This window comes from Zingiber officinale, chromosome 1B (assembly GCF_018446385.1).
Source record: "Zingiber officinale cultivar Zhangliang chromosome 1B, Zo_v1.1, whole genome shotgun sequence".
NCBI classification, from domain to species: Eukaryota; Viridiplantae; Streptophyta; class Magnoliopsida; order Zingiberales; family Zingiberaceae; genus Zingiber; species Zingiber officinale.
The window spans coordinates 151,319,562-151,331,740 of NC_055986.1; the positions used below are offsets into that span (position 1 = coordinate 151,319,562).

Genomic DNA, 12,179 nt, shown 5'->3' on the forward strand with positions numbered 1-12,179 from the left:
GGATTATTTTGATAAACCGGATGTTCCAAGACCTTGAAGCTTTACCTCAGTCCATAGACTGATTGAACTTGCACACAAGATGCTCTTTGCCCTTTGCAATGAACCCTTCAGGAACTGACGACATAGGGTTTATCCCGCCATGCGCTTATGGCCTATGTACCTGCATGAACCTCCCTACATATCCGTGGGGCCGGCACTAGGGGGCCGCTAAGGTAGCGGATCTACCTTTTTTAAAATAATAACTATAGATATATATATCATCATGAATATTAAACTGAAACGTAAATATAATTCTGAACCATAAATTATAACCATGTGATAAAAGACAATTCATTCGCCCTTAATGCCTCCGTCAACCCATAAATTATAACCATAATATTACAGTCAGACATCGAACGAGCAATTTTAAACCTTCGAATGGAGTATTCCAAATCATGATCGGATCTACGGATGATGAGCTCTCATTTAACGTACCCAAAAAAAACCTCCCGAAAAATTTTACACCAGGATAAGAAAAAGCACCCGGCCACGTTTATTAAAACCCTAACAATGTGCATTCTAGTGCTTCCGCCCGCATCCCTGTTTCGTTTCTCCTAACAATAATAAACTACTATCCTTAAATGAATTCCTTTCCGGCGCTCTCCTCCTCTTCTCAGCTCTGCCACCTCTCCGCCTCCGCCTTCCTTGACTCAACCCTTACCATCAGAACCCCCATTTACACCACTACCATCTACTGAATCGTTGGGCTAGAAAGTGCCTTTCTTGGACTTGTTTTACTTCTTCATTGTTTATTCCTCTTAGAAGACGGAGAATAAGAAAACGTAGAATGACATCTTCGCTGATAACGAATCACGGTTTGTCATCCCCCGATGCTACTGGGACTCTTAGATCAAGGGGCCGGCATTTTGTTCCGGTTTTTTACTCCTGCCGCAGGTCAGTATCGTCTTTCCTGGTTGGGCTCATTGATGTCTATGCATCATTATTTTATTAATTTTCTTTTCATTCCAAGTATTTGGCAGTGAAGAATACACATTGTGCCTGTAGGATAATTATGTGGAAATTTTATTCAATTCGTTTAGGTTGGGACTAATAGTGCTACAATTTTCTATGATGTAAAGTCTAGTTCTATTGAAGGAGAAGAAACAGAGAAAATAAAGAAAAGAAGAAAAAGAGTGGACAGGATGGAGATCGAACTCCAATAATATATTGCTTCCTCTAAGGGTAACATAATTTCCCACTTAGTGGGATAAGACTTGGTTGTTGTTGTTATTGTATAGACATGTAAGAATGCCTATCAACAATTAATAAAAATATCTAATGACTTATTATATCAGAAAAGTGAAAAATTAATAACAAATTTAACGATCTATTTTAAAGGATAATATCTTGCAGTAGTTATTTGAATGTGTATTTGGGGACCGTATCATTCCATCACCCTTTAAAATAACCTTGTCCTTAAGGTCGTACAACGATAAACTCTAAAAATCTTTCTTGACTGGTGTCATGATTCCTTGGTTGCATCTTCGATACACAAGTTATTCAACTGATTTGAGCATTAATCGAGTATTAGTGATAACAATAAACTATTATTGAGCTATATGGAGTTGTTAGACTGATAGAGCATAGCAACGTTCGTATCTATGGTGGAGCAATTGACTGATGGTGCACAATCAATCAATTGTTAGGTGGATTTTGGTCTCGACTTGAACCCTACAAAAGAGGGTTTTGTGGAGATTTTTGAGCATTTATTCTTGGGCAATTTTCGAGCGTTACAGGTGAGTGTTGCTGCATTCCAGACCTTCAAGCAGCAATCCAAAACAATAAGAGAAGCAAACACAATGAGATTCATTTGTAAAATTGTTTCATTTGCATTGTATTCATTTACATTTATATCTTTTGTATTCTTCTTGTATTGCTTCTAAGAATAGGGATTATAAAGGTTTCTTTGCCTCCGGAAGGTATTCGAGAAGGAGAAAGTATAATGGTGCTACCGCTAGAATGCTAGGTCATGGAGTAGGAACCAAAAATTGTGAACTACGTAGAAATTGAGGTATTGTGCTTGTGTTGTTTTTATTTTTGATGCACTTTAAATCAAGAATCTATGCTCATCACCCCTCTAGGGAGGTCACCAGACCTTGCAAGTGGTATTAGAGCAAAGTTTTATCTTTGATTAGATTGATTGCCAAAAAAGTCCAACGCTAGAGGAAGAAGAAAGAGTTCCAATTTTGAGTTCTTTTTACCTAATAAGTGGTTTCAAAGCAAGATCGCTTTTCATCAAACTGACTGTCAAAGGAGTATAATGCTAAAGGATGCCTAACAAGTGGTATCATTGGACTAATTGAAAATGAAATTCAAAGATAGTTTCGGATATGCCATCCAATTTCCACTACCCTTCGGATTGGGAGGATTTGCTTAGTGGAATATGAGGATTGAGATGTTTTTCCATATAGACATAGAGGAGTGATTTGCTTTAATAAAGGGATTTGAAGTCTAAAAGATAAAAGATGAACTCTCCAAAGGAGCAAATGGATTAAGGAGTATATCAAGAGATCTAAGGTACACGACAAGGTAATCAAAATTATGATTAATTTGGTGTCTAATATATTTTATACAAATTAGGTAAATACAAGAATGCAAGTGGCCTATGGAGCAAATTGTCAAAACTTCATGAAAATCTATCACCAACACAAAAAGAGGATGAGCTTAAGAAAGGAGGCTCATTGGTTCAAGAACAAGAGTACTTGAAGGTTAAGAGATGTTCAACATCCGAAATGGAAGATGAAGAAACATCCATCTCAATGTTTGAGGGAGAGGATATGCCATTGACATTGGAACAAGAGGAACTGTCAACATTCAGAGTCAACGAGGAGGTAGCTAATCTCACCTCTATGAGCATAGAGAGTTCAACTCTTAAAGGCATAACAATTTCATGTAATTAAAATAAAGATCATATTATATGCTTTGAGTGTAGAGAAGGGATACTATAAGAGTAAATTTACAAAGTTGATAAAGAAAATAGCTCAAGTGACACCTAAGATAAAGGAAAAATCAAGGGAAGTTTGACCCTTGGTGTTGAAAGACAAGGAGTATATAGTGTGCTTCTCATGCAACAAATGAGGCTATTATCGAGATCAATATCCAAGGGGGCGACATCTAAATAAGAATAATAACTGAAACTCAAACTTAGGGAGAACCTTCAAGGTAAAGCCCAATGTATTAATATTTCCTGAAATTTCTTCGTATCATGATAAACGTATGCTAGAATAATTTTTTTTTTATGATTTTAGTATTCACTATCATGAAAATAAGAAATTTGATAAATCTAAGGATAAATTTAGATTATGGCATGGTAGACCTACCTTACATAAAGATAAGAAGGTATCGTTATCCTCCAGTGAAAAGTGGGCTTAAGAATACTGATTATCTAGAAGGGCTCCATGAGCACTTTCCGATTAGTCCTGATGATTAGGAGAAAACTTCTGTGGGATCGAGACGGTCACCTTCAGAATTAGTCAGTTGAATAGTTGGATACCTGAATTACTAAAAAAAAAGTATCGTTTAATCATATTGCTTAAGTATTAAACTCCTAAATCAACTTAACTTTGACTAGATACTAATTGCAACAATAAACATAGTTGTATGACAAACTCTTAAGTGAGTTCAGAGATTGTACTTGAGAGAGGGTAATCTTTAACTTAGATGAAGACTCAACTATTATAAAGGTCATTGCCAATGATCTAATAGACTATAGGTGATCTTCAGTTACTTGGTGCTTAAGTTGACCAAATAGTTAACTCACGTGGATTAGTTAGTGAACAAAATATTTGTATTCATGGTTGAAATTGATGTTAGATGAGCAATAAAGTTTTACTTGACTAATGGTGGCTAAGGAGACTAGGCAATTGACTTGAGCAAATCAACCAATGAATAAAATATTGTTATTCATGATTGAGTCAATTAGAGAATTAATTGATACTATGATAGAAAAGTTGGAGAGAGTCATTAATTTGACAAAATTTCACGACAATGGTCTGACGACTTAACAACTATAATATATTGGTCAAACAATAATGAAATCTAGTCGACTGATTAATGCCAACATAAAAGAATAACAAAAAAAACAACTCAAGCTCATTGAAGCAACCAAGGGAATGATTTAGGGGTAATGGCCACAACTTATATTCTTGTTCAATTAAGCTCATTATAACATTCTCTTCCTTGTTTTCTAAGCTTAATTGTAAACATTTTGTAAGTAAGGGTGAACATTCGGTTAATTCGGTACATAAATTAACAGAATTAATCGAAAATTAATTTACTATTTACTAACCAAATCTAATCAAAGTTTGACTAAAATCAAATTAATCAAATCGGTTATTTTGGTTAACACCAAATTAACCGAATTTGTTTTAAAAAATGATAAAAAGAATTTATACAAAATTAATATCGAATTAACCGAATGCTCACCCATATTTGTAAGAGCTTGTTAAATATTTTTTCCACCTCTAAAAGAAGTTTAAAAAGGAGAAAAATTAGTGGATTTTTTGGGAGTGACTCATTAAATGTTATATGTTGTAAAGTAGGAACAAGAATTTCAAACCACGTTTATCGACGTGCTAGCATTAATATTATCTGATTGTTTTATTTTAATTGTGCTAATCAATTAAATTAAACCTTGACAAGTCATTAAACGAAAGCACAAATTAATATCACAGAAAAATCAATATTCACTCTCTCTAAGTATTCAAATATTCATCACAACGATCCTAATAGATTTAAGTGTCTGTCAACTAGATACAAATGACTCTACTGAAGAATAAAGGTGACACATTGTGCATGTAGCAATGGATAATTATGTGGAAAGGTTATTTATTAAATTCGTTTAGACTAGGACTAGTGCTACAAATGTATATGCTGTATAGTCTAGTTCTACTGAAGAGTGTCATGCTTCATATTAAATTCATTTCCAATTAACATTTAGGGCAACAAATCATGAGATTCAACCATATGGGATTGGATATGTAGGTCTGTGCCTCAGTTACACTCTATAAAGGTTTATCACTATTAATATTTGGATCTATGGATAAACTTTGTAATTACGTAAATAGTTTTCGTGATCACCTTCTAATCTTGTATTCAACTATACTCATTCAATTTCTCTAACTACATAATCTATTGGTAATTTGAACATGTCTATTCCATCTTAATGTTTTTCTCATCTAGTCATCTATTGTATTTGCACCTTAATATGAAATATAATTACTGTCTCATGAAGTAATCCCATACATCAAGTATCACCTTTTTTGAAAATCAATTATTTGGTACTAAAAATCAATCCTCTTCTTGAATTTCAAAATTTTATCGAATGACTTAGTTGAGTAAAATATATATTTGAGATTTATCTTTCTAAACTTCTTTAGGGATTGGGATTTATATTTTGCATCTTTTTTTCCTTAGAGATTCTCTAATCTCATTTGATTTAGTAGAGTGAACAAATATGGGTTCCTAAACTTATCATAAGTTTGTGTTTCTAAACTCTAAAGGTTATCTTCCTATTGAGTGCTTATTGAATGTAACTTTTGTTTATTTTTTCTTCAATATTATCTAACCTATCTAACATTATCTAAATATTAATATTTCTTTTACATAGATATAACAATCCGAAAACTATATTTCTTCCCCATTCTCAATTCTATGTCGTCGTAAAAATTATCATATGCTTTAAAATTTTCATGGTTTACAATTTTCAATACTTATTACTTTTGTGGTCTCAGTTTTGTCTAATTATTCCCACTCATGGTATTCTCATTCCAATTCTGTTATTCCCCTTGGATATCAACTTAAAGTACCAACTGTTATAAATTCCTCTCCGAGATCCTATTATAATCTCGCTTTTCTGTAGATAGATCTGCCAAGCGCTGATTTTATGGAACATGATGATGTTTTTATCCATTATTTGTGTCTTATTGGCTCCTCATCTTTTCCCATATAATAAAATTTCTGGTATTTCTGATGGACTTGTGGCACATAGTGTCTGCTTTAGTTAATGCCTGGTTATTTTGTTGCTATCCTATTACCTTATATATTGAAGAATAGGGAGGTTTCAAATTCTTTGGTGTACAAGGTGAGTGCATAATTATAGAAACTTCTACTGTATTTTTTTTTGAGAAAAAACAAAAATAAGAATCATTAGACTTCGATGGATGTATCCTAGCTTCCTTGTGATGCTAATAAGCAATTTTATTGTTTTCTAGCCATATGTTTTCTTTCTAGAAAATGATATTGCACACCTGTGCCTCTTAGCATGTCTTTGTAGATGAAAATGAACTTTAACATAATGGTAGCTTATATACGACCATCAATCATGATAAACTCTCCAACACATTTCTATTTGATTCGTTGCTAATTTATCAAAGTTCGAGAAGAAAAGGTATATATTGACTATTTCTTGATTTTTTTTTTCTCTCTAGTTCCTACGCTTGGCATTTCTCTGCTAATCTCAATTTGTATTTCCTGCAAACTTTTAGCTTCATGTTTCTGTGTTAATATATGTCTATTTTTTTTTCTCTTTCACTGTTTGCTAGATTGACGTACACATACTTTGATCTACTAATATTACAATCTGTCTTTGCCAATATTTATCTTACATGTGGTACATCTAGGACTAGAAGATGGAGATTACCAGTGGCTGCTCTCATCACTGATTTTCATCTTCCAATGCGTAGCCTAGAAATTAAGAAAAGGTTTGTTATACTGCAAAATTGCATTTATCCAAATGAGACATTGGTATCAGTTCTATTAAAATGTACTTTGCCCTTTTTAATGATATTGAATAGAAGGCATTTTTTCAAAGTTAAAGTGCAACTTTGTGTAATAAACAAGGACAACTTGTGGAACATTTTCTTGTGGTTTTATCATTATCATCATCAAACTATTTGTCGCCGAAAAACTAGTATTGCCTACAACTTTCAATATTTTTACCCCTAAAAGTTATACTGGTTTCAGATATAAACAATTCAATATTTGCTCTTCTTGCATGTTTTTACTTTAAACTATTTATCTTTTTAAGAAATCAAAGAATAAATTGATGGGAAGGATAACTTGTCTTAGATGGAGGCAAATTTAAGATTGAATTTTGATTGTTGCTATGATCGGTGTTTTTAATTTTCGCATATTTTCTAATCTTGTATTCATGATCAAATTTATTTGCATACTAGTGTCCTTGAATTTGTGTATTCAAGGAGAGAAAATCAAGGGTGTAAGTTATACCATTGCATGTTATACTGAGAATTAGATTTTATGTTGTCATAATTTAAACAGATTATTAAACACCAAAAAGGAAAGATTGTTGGTGCAATTATGATTCAACTGGTCAAGTTTGACCATGCCATTTTGATGTGTTTGGCAAAAATTTAAGTTAGGCTAATTTTGTAATTGCTAATAAAGTGTCTCAAGTGTGCAGTTGCAAAATACTTGATGAAATACTACAAGTGCAATGGGTTAAACAATTCAAATAGATAAAGGCTCTAACCAGAGCTAGTAGAAAAAGGAACTCTGTGTTGTCGAGTCTTGGAGGTGAGAATCCTAGTAGACGAAAGAAGTCTTGGAGGTAGTACCTTTGCATGTGAGATGTGAATGTCAATGAGTGGCATATAAATTATTTTAGGTAGACTTTCACTTAGGTGTGGGCTCAACCAACAACAAAGAAAGTTAGCTAACTGGGTAGTTGATTGAAGACTTTCTTTTCACAAATAGAAAAGTTCTATTTCAATTGTAATTGATTGAACATGAATTCGCTCAAGGAAGCTTAGTTGATTGGATAGTCAACTAGAGACCTACTTCTCACCGAAAAAAAAAGATTTTATTTTAGGTTGAGTCGAGTAAACAAGAATTCAGTCATTTTAGAGTGTTTTATTTGACTAAATAGTCTATTGACAACCTTCCTCTCGCTAACAAAAAGGGTCTATTTGGAGTGGAGTCAACTTGGCAATTAATTGAAGATGATTGATCGAAAGAGGATTCAATCGATTGGGCAATCAACTATGTTTTTTTCCCGGTCATTTTGATTCATGATTGGTTGAAAAATAAGCCTACATTTTAATCTAGAAGAGTAAACTAATAGGTGTCTAAGTTGATTGACTTGGAACTGAGTCGATTAGAAAGACATTGAGTTGACTAAAGACTGAAGCTAACAAATAGTCTTCCGGGATTTAAGTTTCAATCGACTAACATTAATATAAAACAATTGTAGGAGCTTATCCAAGATCATTTTAAAGTTTATAAATAGGGAGACAAGGGGACCTCATCCAAAAATAATTCTAGAACAACAAAGCTCTTTTTCTCTTGCTACTCCATTACTTGTATTGTATTAACTTTATCGTCTTTACTTTCGAACTTCTATTTATCACAAAAGCTTTACTTTGCTTTTTTGTTTCCGAAAAGAGAAAATATAGTGGTTTGCATGGGTTGACTCACATTACGTGTTTATAGGTTCTAGAGTATGAACTTAGGGTTCAGAACCACGTGCACTCAAGTTCTTTTAGTTGCATTTTTCAAATTATCACCACTCTAGTTCTCTTAATTGACTGAACGAAAGATAAACATACATTCTAATCTAGAAGAGTGAACTAACAAATGTTTGAGTCAACTAGTCAACTAATTTAGACTTAGTTGATTGGAAAGACATTGAGTCAACTAAAGTTAAAAGCTAGCATATAGTCTTTTGTGATCGAAGTTTTAATTGACCGGAGGCATGATGGAGTCAATTGGCATTAATACAGACCAAGAGCTTATCCATGACCATTTTGAAGTCTATAAATAGAGAGACATGGGGATCTCATCCAAAAGCAATCGTACAATAACAAAGCTCTTTTTCTTTTGCTATTCCACTAATAGTCTCACCTCTTCTCTCTATATTTGTTCCCCTTCAGTCCACTTGATTCTTAACCTTGTGGTACTTGTTTCTCTATTCCTTGAGTATTGCTTAATTCTTCCTCTCTATGGTGATGATACTCTTCTCTCTATTCCTTGAGTATTGCTTAACCTTGTGGATCCATGTTTAGTATAGTTTACCCTTTGGCTCTGGAAGAACATGCGTAGGTACTTGGGCCATGAATGAAGTTCTTTGATGTTTCTTATCTCATAATTCGATATTTTAAAATTTTATTCTCTAGTTCTAATTCTTTTAACTCTAGAGTGACATAAGTGGGTGGGTGGTGGTAAACTAAGTTGGACCTTAAATATATTCCTTGCAATATTGTAGGCTTGATCTCATGGTTTAAAATATTGTTCCATGTCGGGTGAGGCACTAGCATCACGAGGTTCACGGTACTGTAGAGGCGCCACAATCCTGCAGTGACCTTCGTGGGTCTTGGAGGCCACTGCAACTTCTATGAGTCACAGCGAGGATGCCCGTGTGGTCACGAAGGCCACCACGACCTCCGCGGGTCGCGACAAGGATGCCCATGCGTTCTCCGCGGGTCGTGATGAAGACTCTTGTGCATTCTTCGAAGGGTTGCAGAGGCGTCGCGACCTCTGCAGGTCATGACGGGGACACCCATGTGGTCTTTGTTGTGTCGCGGAGGTATCACCATCTCTGCGAATCGGGGTCGCGGGGCGCATCGCAGGGACGACTGCACTGCTCACAACCTAAGAAGTTTGAATAATTAAATATTAAAGGTAGGTTAATAATTTAAATCACCTCCTAACTATAAATAGGATAATCTAAATAGATTTAATCAAATCCTAATAAAACTATCACATTATATATATATAATTCTAAAAATATATAATAATTTTTTTATTTATTTACCATATAGGACATTGTGATCCCATATTATTTCCATTTTATATTTATATTTTTAATTAATATATTTTATATTTAAAAATATTGAAATTATATCAGCACGTTACGGTATTGAAATTGTATCATTTTAGTCTGAGATTGAAATCTCAGTACGGGTCGAGATTTTAAACCAGAACTTATCTTTTGATTTTACAAATTGTTCATCGTAAGAAAAAAGTTTTACCATACAATCTCTTTTCTCTTGTTTTGAAGTTCCATCCTCTTCATTTGTTAGAAAGGCTTGGTGCGTATATATTCTTTGAATCTTAGAATAGACACCCTTTACCCAAAAAATACTATCAAGATCATATTCACTTCATGTGGTCTACCAAGGCCAACTTGAATCAACTTAGGTGATTTGATTGTGACTAGACAACTGATGTTAGCAGTGGCTCGTTATTGTTTTGTAGTTCTTCAAATGTTTGTAGTCACGTATATGCTGTTTTATAGTTCTTCGAATATTTGTTTGCTATTTTTAGTATTATCTAATCTCTGTCTAATGCCATATCTGTCAGTAGCATGAAACTGTGAAGATTCAAGCAATGTGACATTTTCATGAATGATTGGTTTTCACATGGAATTATGCATTAACATTTTTCTATCTTAAACTAATTTGAAATTCTTCTGTGTACCAAACAAATTCTTATTGAACATTCCTCTACATGTCTAGGTTAGCCATGAAACGTCATACTACTTTTAGCATGGTATGATGGACAACTTTCTTTCTCGTCTTTTAATTTAGTTAGTCTCATACAGGATTCTGTAAGCTGATTTGTGATGTGTGCTTGATGGAATGAATTTATTGGATAAAAAGGTACACGCAGAGGAAAGCATTAGCCTTGGGCGCAGGTGGATCCCCAAGTGGCAATGGTGCAGAAAACACAGAAGGAGATAATGCAGGAGTTGGGAGGACAAGATTGGGTACTATTGTTGGTGCAGCGGGTGTTCAGCTTCTTGAGAAGCTTAATGCTGCTAGAAAGAACCTTCCGACGAAGATATTCCTCCTCCTCTTGGGATTCTATACAGCCAATGCTCTAGCTACAATCCTCGGGCAGACTGGCGACTGGGATGTTTTGGTTGCTGGTGTAGTGGTTGCTGCCATTGAAGGAATAGGGATGCTAATGTACAGAAAGCCCTTCACAATGCCTTCGGGGATATTCAAGTCCTTGATCGTGATGGTGAACTACTGGAAAGCTGGTGTATGCTTGGGTCTCTTTGTAGATGCCTTCAAGCTTGGGAGTTAGACTCGTTTTCCTAAACTAGCACACAATTCCGAGTCACAATTTTAGCAAGACATCACAATTGCAGGACCCATTGGGGCCTGGTTAATACTATACCACTTGTCCATGTCAATCACAGATTAACACCGTGCAATCCTTACATGTATGAAACTGTCCCTAAAACTGTTCAAATTTGGATGTTTTTTCCACTCGTCTTTCCTAGTTGCAAGTCTTTCGTGAAATGGCTCACTTCCTTATATTCCTTTGTCGCCTGTATAGCTTCACTAGGTAAATCGGATGTTTCCTTTTGGTAAAAAAATATATGTTTTTTTGACTAAACATCATTTATTTATTTATTTATTATTATTATTATTAGTTTGCTCCCTCCTTAGAGGCTCTGTAATGGCTTTGTATAGTTTTTAGTTTCGATAAAGTTGACTTGGAGCATTCCTTGTTCAAACTGAGAATAGTTGTCGAGCATAGAGAAAATGACTTTTGCATGACCGCAATTTAATTTTTAGTTGGACCACTGGTAGTGAGGTTCTATGGAGATATAATTTTACTCTTATGTTTAAAAGCAAACGGAAGCCTGAGAAATAAATTCTTGTAAAAAAAAAGTGATTAGATTGGAATTACACGAAGGGAGATAAATTATAGGTTGTTTATAGTAATTTGTCGAATTGTTAAAGGATGAGAGGAATTTTTTTATAGGACATATACCCGTTGAACTCTGCCTATGATGATCGGTCATGGCCGGTCCTAAGCTCGGATAAAGAAGGAGGGTTGGGTTAGGTTGCCAGCCAGCGTCAAGCTATGATAAATATTCAATGAATGAATCCATTAAATTATTGTGCTAATGCTAGGTTGTTCCCCGGAAGGAACGCGTTGCAGGGTCCGACTGTAACGTCTCGGCAAGGACCGCTACATCTCTAGAACTCGAGTGTAGTGATAAATATGTAAGAGTTCGCGTTACAGGGTTCGACTGTAATGTCTCAGCAAGGACCGCTACATCTCCATGAGAACTTGAGTGTAGTGTTAAATAGGCAAGAGTTCTCACACCATAGGTTAGATAAGAACAAATATGATAGGAAAATTAATAATCTAAGATTTGGAACATG

The 12,179-nt window shown here is 34.5% G+C and overlaps 1 protein-coding gene across 1 annotated transcript; it reads left to right on the top strand.

Annotated features, from left to right (window-relative positions):
* Positions 1-543: 543 nt before the first annotated feature.
* On the top strand, positions 544-11,255 carry LOC121985102 (ycf20-like protein). Its single transcript, XM_042538384.1, has 3 exons — positions 544-933; positions 6,660-6,740; positions 10,656-11,255. The coding sequence occupies exons 1-3, from the start codon at positions 827-829 to the stop codon at positions 11,083-11,085; spliced, it is 618 nt and encodes a 205-aa protein (XP_042394318.1). The 5' UTR covers positions 544-826; the 3' UTR covers positions 11,086-11,255.
* The last annotated feature ends 924 nt before the right edge of the window (positions 11,256-12,179 follow it).